This window comes from Periophthalmus magnuspinnatus, chromosome 9, assembly GCF_009829125.3.
Source record: "Periophthalmus magnuspinnatus isolate fPerMag1 chromosome 9, fPerMag1.2.pri, whole genome shotgun sequence".
In the NCBI taxonomy this organism is placed as follows: Eukaryota; Metazoa; Chordata; class Actinopteri; order Gobiiformes; family Gobiidae; genus Periophthalmus; species Periophthalmus magnuspinnatus.
The window spans coordinates 35,741,316-35,762,370 of NC_047134.1; the positions used below are offsets into that span (position 1 = coordinate 35,741,316).

General features: G+C 41.1%; 1 protein-coding gene across 1 annotated transcript in view; it reads right to left on the reverse strand.

Annotated features, from left to right (window-relative positions):
• Positions 1-547: 547 nt before the first annotated feature.
• ksr2 (kinase suppressor of ras 2) overlaps positions 548-21,055 on the reverse strand; it is a 101,437-nt gene continuing 80,929 nt past the window's right edge. The window contains exons 16-21 of the mRNA XM_033972420.2: positions 19,184-19,545; positions 8,378-8,474; positions 8,158-8,291; positions 3,961-4,095; positions 1,375-1,504; positions 548-733 (exon numbers count right to left, since the gene is read on the reverse strand). Of these exons, the coding sequence (XP_033828311.1) occupies positions 587-733; positions 1,375-1,504; positions 3,961-4,095; positions 8,158-8,291; positions 8,378-8,474; positions 19,184-19,545 (1,005 nt within the window). The 3' untranslated portion in view covers positions 548-586. The remainder of the gene's footprint in view (positions 734-1,374; positions 1,505-3,960; positions 4,096-8,157; positions 8,292-8,377; positions 8,475-19,183; positions 19,546-21,055) is intronic.

The following is a 21,055-nucleotide window of genomic DNA, read 5'->3' on the forward strand; positions in this document are numbered from 1 at the left end:
AAATATTTCCTTCTGATACTAATCGTAACCAAACCAAGAATAATCAGAGTGTGTCATATGCACTTTAAGGATCGTAAAGACCAGCTCAGGGACGCTGGCTTCTTCACATTCCCATGGTACAATGTTAAAATAAAGACAGACTCATGATAAATAAAGCTTTTCAAACACGGTGCAAACAGACACACATGAGCTAATCCACACAATGGATTTTTCATGGATTTTTGGCACGACAATGTTATGAAATCTCCAACGTGTTACGTCCAACAGCGACATTCACCCAGAGCAAAACAAACAAACATGGAGCAGACACTTGTTCTTGAGAATCGTCCAAAAGTACAAAGATACATTCCATGAAAGTCAATAGTAAAAGACAAAAAGTAAAAGAAAGTAATTACAGCATGATTCAAACCAAAATGTGAGTCCCGTTGTTTTGAGAAGCCGGACAGTCCCGTCGCCACACACACATCCAGAGAACACACGGCGCTTTTGGGTTGAGTGTTTAGATCGAGGGTCTAATGGGACGATTGGTTATGACAGCGTTTTTTATATGTACTTGTTGATTGTTTTGCAGTTTTGTGTCCTAAACTCATTTGACATACTCAGCTGACTTCCAGAAGTGCCCCGGGTGCGAAAGGCGGCGGTTTCGTTTTGGCAGCTTTTCCAGTAAATCCACCAGTTTGGAAAAGCTGGGCCTCTCCTCGGGTTTGAACGCCCAGCACAGCAGCAAGATGTCCTGGAAAAGAACGGGAAAGAACGGGAAAGAACGGGAAAGAACGGGAAATAATACAGAGGAGGCATTAAACAAGAGTAAACAGGGACTAAACTATCACATTTATAGAGTCGGAATGTTCCAAATAAAAAATGTTACATGCAACATATTCAGGACTTTTCCCCCCTAAACCAGAACATCAGGGGTTAAAATGGGGGTAACGAGCGGGAAAGACATTCAGCAAAGCGCCTGGTGTTTGTGCTGAGCAGATCACTCATCAGAGAACGAGCACATTAAAGTGTCATTTTAAATAAACGTATAGAGAAGAGTCATGTAACTGTCGCAACGTCTGCAACTAATTCAGATAAACGTAAAGACAACGCGGCGCTGCAGGCGGCGGCGCTGCAGGCGGCGGCGCTGCAGGCGGCGGCGCTGCAGGCGGCGGCGCTGCAGGCGGCGGCGCTGCAGGCGGCGGCGCTGCAGGCGGCGGCGCGTCTTTACACAACGTGGCCAAACACAGAAAGTACTAATCATGTTGAAGCTGTGACTAAAGCACTTTTCTAACGTCCAATTAAGGCTCAGGATTTTAAGTGATTTTTAAACGTGCTCATTAGGCCTCGTGTCACCGCTGACTCGTTCTAATCACAAATTTTTTTTGTTCCTACCAGAATCTCCTTCCCCATCCCCGTCTGGGCGAGGTTCGGCTTCACTCCGGTGCCGATCTGCCAGATGATGACCTCGGCGGGCTGACTTTTGTAAGGCCACTCTCTCGCGTGTAGCTCGTACCAGATCGTGCTGTTGGAACAGGAGTTTACAGTGAGTCTAAAGGTGAAGGACCTTAGACGTCTTTCTCCAGAGCTGAATCCTGAGGAGGAAACGGCCGCAGACACTTACACCTGACGTTGTCAACTCGCCGTGGCTTTATAATTAGCCTCTATGTAAAAGACGAGTGTTTTTAGAGCAGCCTGGGCAGGTCACGCTTCAGGAGAGTAAAAATAGCTCTTTGGCCAGAGCGGGAGGAGTGACAGCTTTTTGTTGATGAATATGTAAAAGAGCCGAGGGGGTCACCTCCAGACACAAGGGCTCACAGAGCAGCTGGACACTGCGCTGAGCCCCTTTCCCTTCAGAGGGATCCTCTGACCACGCTCCATATGGGGCTCCATCTGAGAATGCAATTGTGTTAGGAGTCAACAGAGCAGGGTGCACCTCCAGCGCTGCGCCTCCATGGAGGCGGTGGGACTTTTCATCGCCTGAGGTCAGACTGTAAAAGTGGAGTTTTGGACATTTGTGTTTGGACTCTAAGTGACACGGCTGTGACAGAGGCTCAGCCCAAAAACTCAAGTCCAGTGAACGCCGTCACTCTGTCAGGACACCTTGGACCTGTCTGTGTGGTTGCGGTGAGTGATCGGTGACGGTCAGGTGCAGACACACATATTTCAGCCCGTTAGCCCCAGGGAAACGTTGACGGTGGAGATTGACTGAATAATGTGAAGAGCTTTGAGGAAAGGTGCTATTTAAATCCAGTTACTGTAATAATGTTTGCTGTAAAATATTCCAGTGCCGCTGGTGAAACATCTGACCATAAAAACGCACTTTTCATTGATTGTGAAAGTGAAGAGTGCAGGTCCCAGGTGCGGCCTCCCTCTTTCTCCATTATATCGTCTCATGATGAAGGTGAACTTCACAAAGGAAAACAGCAGTTCCTTCAGGCCCAAACCTGAAACCAATCTCAGAAGCAGCAGCTGAGTTTTACCTGGTAAACAGCACAAAGGCCCATATCCCACACGGCAGGTGTCCAGGAACCCCCCAGACGAAGCTCGCCATGTGCTCAATCACGTCCTCCCTCCTCCATCTCGCTGCTTTTTTATAACTCCCTTTTAATAAATAAGTAAATGCTTTTAAACCATTTGCAGATTTACAGATCCTTTTCCTGTAATCATCCAATCATATCGTCTCCTTTTGCGCCCGATCACCTGTGCTTCTGAACCATCGCTAGCTCATCAGCGCGCTCTTTATTTACCCCAATTAGCTTAGCGTGGAGCGATGATGAAACATTTCCTTCGCCTTTTAGCATCTCAATAATCCATCTTCACCAAGGACCTGTTAGTAAGTTTAATATGGATTTATGCCAACGACCACAAGCCTAATTGTTACTGAAACAGACGGGGCTTGAAGGTCAAACTCGGACCAAGTTTCAGCCGCGAGATGAATGCGTACATGAGGCACGCCTAATATCTGTAGTAATGAATGTCTGATTAGCATTTAAATGTCACCTTATTCAATTATGTACTACTTTGTCTCATCTCCTGAGAAATCAATCATTTGTGAGTGTTGGAAAAGCATTAATGAGCCTGATTCTGATTCAGGTCGTCTGTGGTGTAAAAATGTTTATTCTGTAAAGACGCAGGAGTTTATCACCTCTAAAGTGAGGTTTTTATGATGTTTTTATGATGTGCACAACTTCCTGGGTGAATCCAGACATCAGTTTGACATCAGTCTGGTCCCTCAGGTCGATCGAACGTGCTCGTCCAATCAGATCAGTTTATTTCAGTGACACATGTGAGACAAAGGAGCTCATTGGTCGCCTGTGATTTACAAATAAAGTCACATTTCACCTCAGATTAAGTTTAGGCTTTGCTCATTGATTCTGTACAAATCCTCCATGTTTTTCATCCTCCTGTGATTTTTTTTTTTTTTCCCGATACAAACAGTCCATGCGTGTCTCTGATTGGCTAATCCACCTGTCAATCACGCCCGTTTGAAAACAGGGAGTTTCACCCGTGTCAGACTCACATCTTTGTAAAGAACTGAAGACGTGTGTGTTCTGGATCCAAGTAACTGCAGAAATATAACACTGAGGAATGTCTATGATTAAAAACAAAAAACAAAAAAGCTGAAAAAGGAGCAAAAAAAATCAAAAGCTGCCAGGTAAGTTTATATAAAAATGCAAAAACAACCAAGATATTTGTTATGTAAAGGCACAAACGAGTATTGTACCGTTCACATTTGATTAAAAACAAAACTTTAATCACAACTTCCTGGAAAAGTGACAGAATAAACTTTTAGCTGAGTTGGCTCGTGAACACTAAAGTTGACTATTTGTCTTTTTAAAGTGAAAATAATACTCAACGTGAAAACAAATACAGGCGGGAGGCAGGTTTTTCACAGGGATAATATTCAAATGAAAAAATCCGTACGTGGCAGCGATAAACAGCAGAACGTCTGGACAAACACTCCCGAGTCCGACTCACCCAAAAGCAAAGACGTCGGACTGTTTGGAGAACGGGAGCTTGTCCTCCTCGGTGTCGGGAGAAAGCTGCTGGATGATTTCAGGAGCCAGGTGACAGAGCCAGCCGTTTGGGATGCGCAGTTTGTCCTCCCTCCGACTGCAAAGACACAACATGAACGCAGAAGATTTAGGCCTCAGAGATGAACTGTTCAATCCAGATTCACTTCTTCACTTTTATTAAGACCGACAGTCCATTTCTTTGGCCGTGTTAAAGGTGAACGTGACTTTTTATTTCCTCTAGTTCAGAAAAATCTTTACTCCCTGATGTGAAAAAACATGAGACTGAAGGATTTTACAAACTATAAACTATAAACGACACACTCGAGCTGTAGGTTGTACTTTGATACTTTTACTTAAGTCGATTTTTTCACGTGATACTTTTACTCGAGTAACAAACTGACGCAGCTCCTCTTCACACAGATATAAGGCAGTAGAGTCCGAGCTGGAGCCTCTTGGACGTCACATACACACACGTGACATATTCACTCTTAAAAACGTTTGTCCAGTCGCAGGATTCCGTGTTTTTTTGCTCTGACCAAACCTGGACAACTGAAGGACGACACAGATTTAATAAACTCCATGTTGCTGGATGAAAAACACACTGAAGCAGCTGTTTGTGCACTTTATGTCACTTTTTTTTACGTTACCTTCAACATCCTCACTCTGATTGGCTCTTTGGTTGCTATGATACTCACGATCAGAATTCTAAAAACAAAACTCTGCTTCAAAAGATATTTAATTGTTTTTATTCTGCTGTACTCAGTTCTCTGTGTAAAGTAGAAATCAAATGATCGTCATTATATTAATTTGAGATGTTTTTTATTTCATTTTTCAGTTGGCTGCACATGAGCTCGTCTGTGGGAAAAACAGACTGTATATGACGTAACTAACCTGTAAACTGCGGCGTTTCAAACAGGAAGTGATCGTGGACGCACTTCCAGCTCCATTGACTAATTTTATTTTTTTATTTTTTCACCCCTGTCTCTGTCTCTGCTGCTTCAGACTCATTTTGGTCTTAAATCTTCGTATTAACCCTCAAGATATGAACATTAATAACAGACCAATCAGAGGCCTTGGGTGGGAAGGGGCGTTACCTTCATCCTCGCTCCTGATTGGCTCTTTGGTTGCTATGATATTTTTGATCAGGATTAAACATGGACCTTCTCTGACGTCACACTCACTTAGGCCTCTTCTTTATACACTAAACACTAGCATCTCCATGGAGACAAGCAGGTAACAAACGGCAGAAAAGTTTTAGCTTTAGCGAAATGATAAATCCAAGAATAAAAGCTGCACTAAAAACATTTGTGTCCAGAGTCAGGACGGCTGGAGTTTGTTCAAACGCTTCAATCAGCTGCAGTAAACAGTCTAATGGAGTCATGTTTAGTATAAATAAATATTTACATTGACTCAGTGTAATCACGATGAAGAGGAGGCTCTGATGAAGAGGAGGCTCTGATGAAGGACGCTTTTGGCCCAGGCTGATTCTTGAGCAGATACAGTGATTACTGCTGTGCTCAGCCGTGACATGGTAAATTACACATAATAAACTCTCCATTATATCTGATGGAAGGTTAGCGCGTCTTTACACGACTGTGACGGCGTTTTATTCACAAACTCATAGAAGGTTAGCGCGTCTTTACACGACTGTGACGGCGTTTTATTCACAAACTCATAGAAGGTTAGCGCGTCTTTACACGACTGTGACGGCGTTTTATTCACAAACTCATAGAAGGTTAGCGCGTCTTTACACGACTGTGACGGCGTTTTATTCACAAACTCATAGAAGGTTAGCGCGTCTTTACACGACTGTGACGGAGTTTTATTCAAAAACTCATAGAAGGTTAGCGCGTCTTTACACGACTGTGACGGAGTTTTATTCAAAAACTCATAGAAGGTTAGCGCGTCTTTACACGACTGTGACGGCGTTTTATTCACAAACTCATAGAAGGTTAGCGCGTCTTTACACGACTGTGACGGAGTTTTATTCAAAAACTCATAGAAGGTTAGCGCGTCTTTACACGACTGTGACGGCGTTTTATTCACAAACTCATAGAAGGTTAGCGCGTCTTTACACGACTGTGACGGAGTTTTATTCAAAAACTCATAGAAGGTTAGCGCGTCTTTACACGACTGTGACGGAGTTTTATTCAAAAACTCATAGAAGGTTAGCGCGTCTTTACACGACTGTGACGGCGTTTTATTCACAAACTCATAGAAGGTTAGCGCGTCTTTACACGACTGTGACGGTGTTTTATTCACAAAACTCAGCTCAGGTTTGTCTCCATCTTTGACCCAATAACTGGATCTCGTGGGAGTCGCTCTCTTTATTTTCTTTCAGACCTCGTGCTGTATCTGTGGAGCTGCAGTGGTTTTCTGACTTTAACACATTTCTAAAAAGAGCAGATGAAAACACTTTGGCTCAGGTTCACCTTGAAAAATCAGGTGTTGTCAATACTACGAGCGAAAAAGTAACATTTTTATGTAAATTATAAAGAAAATTCTGCCCTGAGATTTGATTTGTACTCACCAAAAACAGTCTGTTATACTTGTGTAAAAATACTTTGTAAGTTCAATAAAGTGCAGTTTGGGATTCCCCGTCGTCCCTACTTCAAAACTCTTCCTACAGGGGGCACTATTCAGGGGTCCCACTGTCCAGCAGGGGACAAAATAGAGCCTCAAAATGTCCCATGAACAGAAGAGGGCGTTTGTGGTCACTCGAGCGGTCAATAGCCCACAATGCATTGTGAGAGAAGGAAAAACACAGAGAAACACAACTGAGTGAAGCAGATGAAGCTCTGGTTTGTCTCACTGTTGATCTGAAACTCTCCAAGAAACATTTTCTTATTTGGAAAATTAAAAGTATTAAATTACAGCAGTTCACTGATTTTAACCCTTTATTCCCTGATTTAGGATCAGGGCCAAATTTGACGCTAATTTATCCAAAAAGAATATAAAATGTACTTCTAGACATTCTGCAAGATGTTACTAGAAAGATTAAAATTTTTTTGTTAATCTTTTTAGCAAACACCAAACACAGTTTTACTCATCACTGTTTTGATGAGAAACGATTTTGTTTGTGTCGTTTTCCAGCTCAAAAACATCATGTGTCGTCCATCTGGTCACTATCACTCTGGCTCATTTTAGTTCAATATTCATCCACTAGGTGTCGCCCTGCAGGGGTCAGAAGTGGCACTCTGGGCTTTTGGAGTTAAATTTGACTTCTTTTTTTTTTTTTTGTTCATCTTGTAACAGCATTTAACTGTGATGAGTTCTCCAGGGTTAAATAAACTGTTATGGTGTAAAGTTGTTAGCGTTAGCCGCGTACATTAGCTTGGGCTGTTAAAAGATCGTCATTTACACGTCTCAAATAAAAAATAAATAAAAATCCTGTTTACGTGAGATCCAGAGCAAAAACTTAATCTGATCTTTATTTAGGACAGAAATCAAGTTTTATCAGAGTTTTATCAGGGGTTTGGTCTAAAGATTCCAAGGACTTTTCCCCATTAAAAACATACAATATTTTTGATTTAAATTTCAAATGTTGATTTCAAGGACCATTTCTTTGCCAAATAATTCAATTCAGGGAGGAATAATTAAGTCTGAACCTCCACAACGAAACTCAGAAATGATTAACGGTGTTACATTTCGATTATTTCCAATCCCCCGTTTGCTTTTCCTGAGGTTCAACTTCCTTTTACATGTAACATTGTAAATCTGAAGACTTTTCCTGTTCAAAAACATATTTACTTTTGTGTGCGTCATTCTGACACTCGTGGAAACACAAACACGCTCGGCCGTCGATCGCACGCCGCTGGATCCAGAACGAAACAAAACAAACGTAATTTGACTCATTTTTGACATTCTTAAAACTGCCCAAAACAACAGTAACAAAGAGTCTTAAGTCTCTAAAAAAGACGTGTAATTTCACATCAGTTGTTTTTGTTTGCAGAGTGAGAATCTCTTGACAACAGCCTCCACCTGAGAATCAGCTCGACATTTCAAATAATGTGGGAACAGCAGCAAAAGGCTTCACTTTAAAATAGCTCCGTGTCTGTGGCATCGGTTGCTATGAGACGGTACAAACCAGCGCCGAAAGAGTAATTATTTTCAAATGTTTTTCATTAGGATGGCTCTGGCGTACAGTGAGGGTAATTACCTGCCCGCCTGCAGGACTCCTGATATGGTGAAGAGTCCGAAATCTGTAATGACGACTTTACCGTTGTCATAAAACACATTCTTGGATTTCATGTCTTTGTGGAGGATCCCTTTGGCGTGGAGGTAGCCCATTCCCTGAGAGAAGAACGGAAAAGTGTCACAGGAGGAATACAGGAACAACTGTGTGACCAGTGTCGAGGTTCTGCACTGAGGCGTCTCACCTTCACCATCTCCTGTGCGATCTGTCGGGTTTTGTTCACGTCCAGCATCACCTTAGCGTCCCGCACCACCGAGTACAGCGTCCGGCCTTTGCACAAACTGAGATGAGAGAGAAACTGTTAAAACAGAGAAAACTCAGGGTTTATGATCATCACGTCCAAACTATTAGAGAGAAATTATGAAAAACAGAAAATAAACAATCACATTTTTTACTCCAACCTCATCCAAATCGACTAAAAACAAACATTAAAACTAGAGTCACTTCTATAAATATGAACAATCTGACAATGTTGTTGTAATAAAATATAAAATATCCTAAATGAGCTTAAAGTTTCAATAAGATTTGATGTTGACAGTGGAAACATAAATGTAAAGGTGCATTAGGTGAGTTTATAAAGAAACATCTCTGTTTGAGTAAAGATGTTTATTTTACAGAAGGAACGTCTGAAATACTTTGTCAATAAAGTGAATATTAAACCCTTTACACACATTATAAATACAAACACACTTGTGTGTCAGTAAACTCTCACACTGTGTCACTTTTTACTGAATCATGTCCAAACTCATGATGTTTGTCAAATGAACAGGTGGAACTGCGGCTCATTCTTTAGTCCAGGTAAATGAATCAGTTCTGATCAAAAGAGACAAATAAGTGTCACATCTCACAGTGAATCCAAAGACACAAACATCATTAAAACTCTCATTATCTCCAGGTCGTCCTGGACAAACTGTATTTTGGTCTTTAAACATTCTGCTTCTTGTCTCAAATGTGAAGTTCAAATCTATTTTGTGTCAGTGGAACATGACCATGGTCCACTTCCTCAGAGATAAAACCGTTTTCTTCAGATAAGATTCAAACAAACTTCCTTCCACATTTAAATCTAATATTTTTCACTTGTGAGAGAAATTGTAAGTGAAAGCTAAAGTGTGCAGACACACTGCAGTATGAGACACATGAGGGACACGTCCCACAGGTCGTCTGCAGGACCAGCTCCTCCTCTGTCCACTCTGGGATTATGGACCTTATGTTTGGGACGTTTAAAGAGACACAACTGTCACCACACGATAAGAAACTGTCACAGGTTAGAATGAAATGAGGATCACAAATATTATTCAGATCCACATTTATATAAACACAGATCAGGTCCACAGTGGTGTTTTCTCCTTTAAACAGTTTGTCCTGATTTGTCTTCAGTTTCTTTAACGTCTCCACAGATGCATCATGTCCCTCATGAGTCTCCAGTGTCAGGGTCATCTGCATTTGACCCATTTCACACAACCGTCCTGTGAGCCCAGTGTTTCTGTCAAACAGGAGGAAAGAGCATGAATATCAAACATTTAAAGAGTTTCCTCCTCGTCGTAGGATCAGATCACACAGGTGTCCCCCTCAGGTCAGTGTCATGAATCTGACCCAAACTGTGTCTTTATTTTAAAAACATTCATCACACGATTAAAGGCACAAACTGCACACATATTACATCATCTGCACATAATTAAACTGTGTCTTTGTGTTTTCTGACCTAAACTGTTTAGCCCCGTGTCCATGAGACGTTTCCTCTTTATGAAAGACTCTGACTCTTCTTTTCTCCAGTAAAAACATGATTAGAGTTTGTTGATAATCTGTCCAAATATGAAAGTTTGAGTGGACTTTTCAGTTCAGATTATCGTTTAACTCAAATCTGAGGCTTATGTGGCTCAAACTCCTCTGACAGATTCATGGGTTTATAATCATTTAATAAAGTTAAAAGCTTGTACTTACATGTTTTCTTTGCTCTTTGGACCAGTTTTTCACGGCGTGTTTTTTGCAGATTTCACCATGGGACAGGCCTCGTCGAACGTGACTTAAACGCAGCCGTTGACCCGGGACACGGCCACAGACACGAGTCGGTTTAAACTTTAGAATCTCTCAGAGAATGGACCTGGATTTGTTTGTTTTTTTCCATTTGAAAAATTAACTTGAGAGTCAAACATTTTAAAGTGTAGATTGAAATGTAATAATCTAACAAACTTTTATCCATGTGCCTGTTTTTATCTTTTACTTGGACTTGTGTGCTGTTTGACACTTGTTTGGTGTGTGTTTTTTGTTTAACACTTGTTTGGTGTGTGTGTTTTGTTTAACACTTGTTTGGTGTGTGTGTTTTTTGTTTAACACTTGTTTGGTGTGTGTTTTTTGTTTAACACTTGTTTGGTGTGTGTTTTTTGTTTAACACTTGTTTGGTGTGTGTGTTTTTCCAGTGTGTGTTGTATTTTAAACATTCTGTGTGTTTGTCTAAAGACACACATCACACACCTGAGCACACACAGGTGTGTGTGGATGTGTTTCATATTATTCCACCTTTTAGTTGAGGATAACTCTGTTTCTGCTGCTGTTCTTACGTTACATTTGTTTTCTTGAAGTATAAACCGTGACACAAAAGCTTGAGGGAAGAGCTACTAAAAATGCAGCGGCTGTCAGGTCGTTGTTCCTAATGAATATTCATGGCGCGTTGGCTCGGGGTCTTTTGCTGGTCACCTGCGCGGTCGGGACGGGGGACTGGAGTTTGGAGGTGATGTGTGCGGCGCTGTCTGTTATTAGCTCTGTGATGGCAGCCCTCCAGATATGTGCCATCGCCCCCTCATGGCGCAGTAACAGTTTCACCTTGGCGCAGAGCGGGCCTACGCCTCAACTGCGCTGACACGTTCTGCTCTAACTACGTCTCAAACTCTGACACGCTCCACGCGGCGTTTGTTTGGGACGGAAACGGAAAACAAGCTGAAAAGTGGCAGCGACTCATTACTCACGTCGTTAACTGTTTTATACTGAAGTTTCACAAAAAATATGGCCAAGTTTGTTTCATTATTTAAAATTTTGTTGAATTGTATAATTGTTCTTTTTGGTTGAACTTTTGACCTTATTCAGCCCCGCCCACTTTTCCCATAAATGCAACTAAACTGTTAAACCATTAAGCAACTTTTCTTTGCACTAATTGTACTTTTATGCACATTTGTTTATATTATCAGATTTAAGCTGTAAAATGAGTAAATCCCTCGTCTGACTCAGACACAAACTCAAACTGTTTCATTCTGCTGTTTATTTATTGAAGCTCATCATTTTGAACAATATTGTAGATTTAAAATAGTTTAAATCTGCTCTTAGATTAGATTATACAAATAAAAATACATTATTATGCCTTTATTTAAATTTAAACTAAATGCCTTTTTGTGCAGTTTGGATGTTGTTTTTTTTGTGTTGAGGTAAATATGAAGCATTTATTTTATTTTTTATTTATGTCTGTGTCTTTCAGTCGGTCTGATCCACAGCAAAAGATCAAACTTAAATCTGTCACTGGACAAATCGTTTTAGACTGAAGACGTTTCTCTGCTCGTCCAAGACACTTCTTCAGCCTTTAATGGCCCTACTGAACCTTTAATGGCCCTACTGAACCTTTAATGGCCCTACTGAACCTTTAATGGCCCTACTGAACCTTTAATGGCCCTACTGAACCTTTAACAGACATATTAGCCGTGTTGTCCAGCTTTTGTCAAATTCAGGCCGATACAGGATAATTCAAACATGAATCACACGAGTGTAAACGCTGCACTAACACGGTTTAAAGTTCATAAATGTTGATTTACATAACACGTTCCCTTAGAGACGCTTCATTTGGACTGAGGATCCTCCACCGCTGGATCCTCCACCTCTGGATCCTCCCCCTCTGGATCCTCCCCCTCTGGATCCTCCCCCTCTGGATCCTCCACCTCTGGATCCTCCACCTCTGGATCCTCCACCTCTGGAGCACAAAGACACTGAGGATCCTCCACCTCTGGAGCACAAAGACACTGAGGATCCTCCACCCGGCGCCAGATCGTCCGTGTTTCCTCTGTGGTGCAGTTCTGTTTGGCTCAGTCTGGTTTTTGTTGTTATGGTTGTAGTTCTCAGTTGGTGTTTCTCGTTTTTCGCCAGATCTCCCACCTCCACCTGCGACCCAGCCTCCTACTCCCCGCTCCTCCAACGACATTCACATCCTGTTGTTTGTAATAAATGGTTAAACTTTTACTCCGAGTCTGTCTCTTTGCTCCTCAGATGTTAATAGAATAGAATAATAGAGTTAAAACGAACATTTAAGACCAAACGATGGCGCGGCGTCAGTCACAGAGGACACAGTTTTTCAGTGTGAAGTGAATTGGAGCGACTCACTTCCTCTTTTAAACGCGGCGGAGAGCGAGTCCTACGTCCATTTACATGTACAGTTCAGACATTTCAGATCAATATTCCTGTGTTTCCTTGTTTAAGACGAAGCAGCACAGAAAAGAATAAAATGTGTGTTTAAAAACAGACTGAGGCGTGATGTGGAGGGAAAGTTCCTCTCTTCTCCTCGTGTCCACGTTCTCGCAGTAATAATATTCCATTGCACTGCGCTGGTTCCAAAATTGGCTGTACATAAAAATCACAAAAACTATTCTGTGGTATTATTGAGGAAACAAAAGAGATGCAGCATTAGCATAAGTATGAGCCCGAGTGACACAACATTCACACGACTCACAGCAGCATTGTCTCTGACGGAAAAAAACATCAGGAAAGAGGAGGAAAATGTGAACGATAGAAAACCACAGCAGAAGAGTGAGAAGAAAATAAAAAAATAAAAGAGAAGAAAATAAATAAATAAATAAAAGAGAAGAAAACTACTGTGTGAAATGTCTGGAGTTTAATCCTGTACTGTCCACGTTTCTCACATTTATAGTTCAGACTTTGGTTGTTTTGGGTCATAACAGTCTCTGAACATAAAGCTGCACTATGGAACTTTTCTAGTCTCCATGGAGGTGTCAGTGCTCTGCCTGGAAGGTTCCATAATAGGGCTTTAAACACATGAATCATGCAGTTATTCAATTTCAGGTGTTTTTATGGCTCCCATATCCTTTGAAAAACACTGTGTTGTGACTGTGGCTTGGCTCGCCTCTCCCCAGATCTGACCTGGTACTACAGATTTAGACACTATGGTTTTAAGTATAATCGATATCGGCCAATGCCAAGACTGAAAACTGCATCTGTTTCCTTTAAACTAAAATAAGTTGAGACAAAACTGATCCAAATGATTTTACGATGTTTTTTAGACTTTTGTAAATAAAAGTTCAAACTTTATGAATTTTCAGGGTGAAACAAACGAGTAAATGTCCCAGAGGGAGATTTATATAAATGTGGATCTGAATAATATTTGTGATCCTCATTTCATTCTAACCTGTGACAGTTTCTTTCTTATCGTGTGGTGACAGTTGTGTCTCTTTAAACGTCCCAAACATAAGGTCCATAATCCCAGAGTGGACAGAGGAGGAGCTGGTCCTGCAGACGACCTGTGGGACGTGTCCCTCATGTGTCTCATACTGCAGTGTGTCTGCACACTTTAGCTTTCACTTACAATTTCTCTCACAAGTGAAAAATATTAGATTTAAATGTGGAAGGAAGTTTGTTTGAATCTTATCTGAAGAAAACGGTTTTATCTCTGAGGAAGTGGACCATGGTCATGTTCCACTGACACAAAATAGATTTGAACTTCACATTTGAGACAAGAAGCAGAATGTTTAAAGACCAAAATACAGTTTGTCCAGGACGACCTGGAGATAATGAGAGTTTTAATGATGTTTGTGTCTTTGGATTCACTGTGAGATGTGACACTTATTTGTCTCTTTTGATCAGAACTGATTCATTTACCTGGACTAAAGAATGAGCCGCAGTTCCACCTGTTCATTTGACAAACATCATGAGTTTGGACATGATTCAGTAAAAAGTGACACAGTGTGAGAGTTTACTGACACACAAGTGTGTTTGTATTTATAATGTGTGTAAAGGGTTTAATATTCACTTTATTGACAAAGTATTTCAGACGTTCCTTCTGTAAAATAAACATCTTTACTCAAACAGAGATGTTTCTTTATAAACTCACCTAATGCACCTTTACATTTATGTTTCCACTGTCAACATCAAATCTTATTGAAACTTTAAGCTCATTTAGGATATTTTATATTTTATTACAACAACATTGTCAGATTGTTCATATTTATAGAAGTGACTCTAGTTTTAATGTTTGTGTTTTTAGTCGATTTGGATCAGATTTATTATAAAATCTTGAGCTCATGGTCCAACTTTGATCACTGGAGCGTGATGTTTAATCGATCCTTGTGCCTGATGTGTGCAGTTCGTGTGGTTAGCGTTAGCGTTAGCATTAGCATTAGCATTAGCTCGGTTGCCAGGTGACGGAGCGACTCCGTGGACTGGACCTGTCGTCCTCTGAGCTTCGTCCGTCGGGTCCTGTGGCGTCTCATTTCACTGCTTTGCCTGAGATGCTCCACAGTATGGCATTTAACGCATCTACAGCATCTCCATGGCGACAGCCAAGTGACAGGAGCAGTCTGTTTCATGTCAGATCTGTGGAGAGGAGTCCCCGCTCACACTAAGCGCGTTACATTAAAAGGAGGAGCTGGTGTTTTACCTCGAATGTTCCACTAAATAGAATAAAACTAAGCAATCTCCATGGAAACAAGCATAAAATAAAGAGAGATGTGATGGACCAGCCCAGCAGAAACCTCCCAGAGTGCAGCTTTAATCCGAGGGAGTCGTTTGTGGCGACGTCTGGAGGAGTCACATTAAACTATAGGTGAACAACACCTGCTCTATTGTTTCTGTAATCAGCTTCCAGCTTTTCTCAAACGCAGCAACTCATCTGTCAACGGTTTGAGCTGGAACGAGCGGCGAGCGTTTCAATCAACAAGTCAATCACTGGTTTAACACGTATTTACAACCTCGGAGGCGGCGGCGGCAGCTTCTGTCCTACAGCCGCACAAACTCTACGTCTGTGCTTTTCCTTTAAATGCAAAACAACTGTTTAATCAATCAAAGCACACACATGATTATCGCTCGTGAAGCATTAAAGAACGAGGAGGAACACGACTCTGCGGGACGCCACGTTCTGTGGTAAAGCGACATAACGCACGGCTCCGGCGCTTTACCGCGGCTGAAAACTGTGAATCTGAAAACCCCGTGCAGTGTTTGGAAGTTTATAAAGAAAATGTGTTTTTTGAGTGTTTCAAATGAAGTTAGTTACGACATTTAAGCGTCTGTTTACCTGTTACTATGGTGATGTCATGGCGAGGAATTTAGGACGTGATTTAATTAACGCACAGCAGTTGGTCATTGTCATTGTCACGGTATAATAATATTCAGTACAGATGGAGAAAGGGAAATGGATCTGTTAAAATGCAGATTATTGGAGTTTAGAAATGATCAGGTTCAATGTTTTTGCTTTTACCTTTTGGGATATTTCAATAAGTACAAGATAATCAATAAAAAAGTGTCTCACGTCTGAGATTAAACCAACAGCTCAACGCCAACTGAGCAGAAAAACACTTTGTACAGGAGGGAGTTTGTCTAATGGGACAAAAAATAAACTAAAACTAAAAGAACAAGGACAAGATCATGAACACGAGCGGCTGAAGTGAGTTTCCTCTGCAGGGCGGGCGCTCCTTCGAGATGGAGAAAGGAGCGCCTCGAGGTCCCACCGGAGGAGCTGGAGGACATGTCTGGGGTGAGGGAAGTCTGGGAGTCTCTGCTTAGACTCCGCCCCCTCGACCCAGCCCCGGATAAGAGGAAGAACATGGATGGACCGACTCAAAATGACACGAGGCTCAGACACTGAACCCTGCAGTGAGGCGTTGGTGGAGCGTCAGTCGCGTCTCTTTTGAATCACGTCACGTCTTCGTCACGTCGACTGTAAATGTCCCACCGGGAGCATTTAGACCTCAGCTCCTCCGCAGTGAACCTCACAGACCCGACACTGACGGACCCACACGAGCCAAACACTTGAGCAAAGAGCGACAGCAGGACCTGAGTCAAGAACGTCTAAAACGACTCAACACAGATCGGACGCGTCACATCAAACGTCAAATGGCGATGGTACGTTTCATGTAAAAGATAAAAGTGAGACGTTATTACAGATCCACGATATATATCTGTTCTGTTTTTTCATGGATGAAGCTGACACCGATTATTTAGAATCCAGAGCAAATAACTAACCCATCTGCACATATTTAGTGCAGATGTTGATAATTAACTTTTTTAAATTTACTACACACTCCCCCCAAACCCTTTTACACCCACAGCCCTTTAAGAGAGGTCCTGTGTGCTCGTTGTGTTAAAGTGTTTAAATAAAGCTTTGTGTAACTTTTATGCAGCAGGTCGACTCATACAGAACATCGGCCTCTGCTGGAGGTTTAGGGCCGATAGTCCATGCTCCAAAAAGGCCAAATATCGGCCGATATGACACTGATATATCGTTCTGTCTCTCGTAGCTATGACTAAAGTTGTTGCCTTTAACTGTTTAGTTAAATCCTGTTAATTAATCGCGTCTCGGTCGACCAAAATTTCTATTACTTGACTAATTATTTCAATTTTTTTTTTAATATTTAAAAAACTTGGAAAAAAAAGTCTCACAAAACAGACGATAACTGACCAATAAAACGTCACGTCAACTCATCGGAAAAGCAAATGTCACATACAAAAGCAGTTACATTAAGAACAACACAAAAAAACACAACAAAACACAAAAAAACACAACAAAAACACAACAAAGCTCTGCACTAAACACTAAATATCAGATCTGTCGGTTTAACAGCTGTAACACGTGGATTTAATGTTTGTATTTTATTACCAGATTCATCTAAAATGCACAATATTGACATTTAATCTGTAAAAACGTGAGTCAAAAGTGTTAAATAATAAAAACCATACTCTTTTCCATAACAAACGTCTAATTGCTGTGCTCTTTACTCACGTTTGCCCTTTCGCTCGACGCCGGGGCTGGAGGCTGATCACTGTTTCTTTTTCTTTTTTAAAAGTGTTAGTGCTCACCTGCTGTTTCATTAGCACACGCCCTGAACTACACGTGTTCAGACGTTTACAGTTTGTCTGATCTGAAGGTTAACGGTTCGAATCGAAGTCTCCACATAAAACGACATTGAGTGAGTTTATCAAAGGTTTGACTGTGGAGATGTTTGTGTTCACACTGACATGTCACGTTTGTCTCAGAACAATCCTCAAATACTGTACCAAAAAAAGAAACGTCGCAGTAAAAACGAGGCCCGTCCAAAATATCAATATCCAGATACTAATTAATACTAAAACTGTACTGAAAAAAACAAACAGAACAAAATCAAAACTAGTGAAAATCATGTGATAAAATGAAAACATGACACCATTTTGACAATGGAACAGCGCCCCCTGTCTGTCAGATCCTCTCAGGCTTTAACACACTTTAAGACTAGACTGAAAACGTCTCCCTGGTATTTAACATTTAACACAAGCCCCGCCTCTTCTCCCTGGTATTTAACACAAGCCCCGCCTCTTCTCCCTGGTATTTAACATTTAACACAAGCTCCGCCTCTTCTCCCTGGTATTTAACATTTAACACAAGCCCCGCCTCTTCTCCCTGGTATTTAACACAAGCCCCGCCTCTTCTCCCTGGTATTTAACATTTAACACAAGCTCCGCCTCTTCTCCCTGGTATTTAACATTTAACACAAGCCCCGCCTCTTCTCCCTTGTATTTAACACAAGCCCCGCCTCTTCTCCCTGGTATTTAACACACATTGATATCTTGGTGTTTTATTGTTATTTTCCTGTATTATTTGTGTTTTTGTTTTTTGTTTTTTTTACTTTTCTTGTGTGACTTTGAGCAGTTTAAGTTGTTCTTAAATGTTTTATATAAACTGAACTGAATATATATTATATATTATATATATATATTATATATATATATTTATGCTCATCGTGGCGTCAAACCTCAGATCAAGAATCACGTCTTTTTCTTGGCGCTGAAATCAGTTTTTTCATCACTAACACCAGTTTGGTCCAATTCAGCAGGAAGCCTGAGTCTGTAATTGATTTTCACAAAGTACAGGGCGACTCTCGTGCACCTCGAGGTGCTGCCAGCTGGAGCCGGGCTTTAAATAAAATAAAATCCAATTTAAGTTGAATAATTCACTTTTTTGGAGTGTTTGAAGCAGCTGCAGAACAATTAAACAGAGATGTGGGTGATTATTCTGGATTAGATGCAGAAAGTGAACAGTGAGTTTCACCTCAACAGACCCATTGATCTTATTCAGCCCCGCCCACTTTTTCTGTGAATGTGACTAAACCGATCTGTCTTTGCAGTATTTGTCTTTATTTGTATTTATGTATCTTTATTGTCTTCTGTTTTTAATGTCTTTTTTGCACTGTAGCACTTTGAGATTTGTTGTTCAAATGTAAAGTGCGTTATAAATAAAATGTATTATTATTATTATTATTATTATTATTATTATTATTATTATTATTATTATTATTTGTACAGTCGTGTTTTTTCTGGTTAAGTGGAGAATCTGTTCCTTTCAATGGAGAATTTGTGAAAAGTTTTGACGCTGAAGTTTGATATAAAGTCGTTTGTGTCAAATGTTCCATGTTTATGTGCAACAACAAGTCAAACTGCAACGATTCTCTGAGGCTTTAAATCGGCTCTCGAGTCCCTACAGAACCTGTTACTGTCGAGATCAGCAGCTCCACATGAAATAAAACGACACAAACGACGATGACGGCGCCCCCTGGAGTAAGCTGAATAAATCTGTGCTGCGTCAGGACAAATTTCGCTCTAACACATTGAAAAAATGTCAGTACAGGAGCTTTGAAGGAGTTTGAGATTTTAGCGTCATGGCAACACAAGAATAAATATGAATAATTCAGCAGGAGGCCTCAGCGTGGAGCCCCCTGCTGGAGAGTGTGTGAAGAGCGTCTCTGTGCGGCGTTACCTCGTGATGATGGCCAAGTGGGGCGGGCTCATGCAGGCTCCCATAAACAGCACCACGTTCTCGTGCCGGGTGTTGCGATACGCCATCACCTCGCGCTTGAACGCCTTCAGCTGGTCTTCGTTGTCGCGCTCGATATCGATGAGTCTGATGGCGACCTCCCCGTGCCAGCGTCCGTGGAAAACTTTGCCGAACCGCCCCTTTCCGATCATTTCTCCGATTTCGAGCTGCTCAAACGGGATGTCCCACTCCTGCAGGAAGATGCTGGTCTGACTCGCTTTACGCGGAAAGTTACGCGCCGACAGAAGAGACAAGTTCATCTCCTCAAACTCGTCCCCTGAGTCTTCGTCGTTCCCCTCCTCGTTCTGGAGAAAAGCAGAGTTTACATGTAAGACTCTTAAATAGACCCCGCAATGACACACAACAAAGTAAAAGACAAAAGTCAAATCTGTCACTGGACAAAAAGCTGTAGGACTGAAGACGTTTAGCTGCTCGTCCAAGACACGTCTGTTTTTCCTCACAAAAATATCTTCTTTATCTCTCCTCTCAAAACATTTATTTTCTGTGGCTCAGATCTGACCCTCAGTCTCTTCAAAGCAGTGGTCAGTGTGTTTGAGATGGAGATGAACAGCAGACTGTGTCCTGAGCTGTTCTCTCTGTTTATTCTCTTCTGTAGATGGACAGCAGACTGTGTCCTGAGCTGTTCTCTCTGTTTATTCTCTTATGTAGATGAACAGCAGACTGTGTCCTGAGCTGTTCTCTCTGTTTATTCTCTTCTGTAGATGAACAGCAGACTGTGTCCTGAGCTGTTCTCTCTGTTTATTCTCTTATGTAGATGAACAGCAGACTGTGTCCTGAGCTGTTCTCTCTCGTGTTGATTCTTTCTCTTATGGAGTGTTCAGTTTCTCCAGTGTGTCTCTCACTCTTCACTGAACGGAGGAGACACATCACTTTGTTTTTTTCTCGGGGTTTTGTTCTTTGGATGAACCAGTTTTGTCTTAAAGTGTTTTTAGGTTTGAAATAAACCGTAATCTCAATCTGATCACTCTATATTATTTACACTACCAGGTCAAAGTTTGGACACTCTCTTATTCAATGTTTTTTCTATTTATTTATTTATTTTTATTATTATTTTTATTTATTTTACTACTTTCTACATTTTATATAAATACAGAAGATGTCAAATATATGAAGTCAATTATATTTGAGAAAAAATATTTAGTTGAGTTATTTAACTTTATTGAGCCCAAATGTGTGAATCATGAGTAAAATGGTCCTGAGTGGAGACGACGCTGTGACATCATCAAACAGGGCCACAGTGGCTTAGTCGGTGTGTTTGTCCACTGATCTGAAGGTTGGTGGTTCGAGTCCCGCTCTCTCGACATAAACATCATTGGCTGAGTGGGTCAAATCCACTGACCCACAGGTTGTTGGTGCGATTCCTGCTCCCAGTGTCTTTGTTCGTTGATGTAAAACGTTTTGAAGGTGGAAAAGTGCAGTATAAAAACACGACTCTTTACCATTCAGCTGCTCTATCAGGTAATAAAGTCTTCACATCTGAAATGAAGAGCCACCTGTGCAGATTAGCACACACAGGTACAGAGTGTATGAGTTTTAAGCTGTAATAACTATTTTAATGTTCCATCCAAACAAAGAACTGTCTGTGTCGGTGCATGAAGCGCTCCACAGAAACACTATAATTATATGTCTGAAAATATATATAATTTCTCTTTTGAATCTCAAATGTGAAATAACAGGAAAAGTAAATAAGCTATTGACAGAGAAAAATGTGTAGGAGAGGACAGCCCGGCGTGTGAATAGATTTTAAAGTAATGTATTCCACATTTCCACATGTAATGATGTGTTGAAAACGCC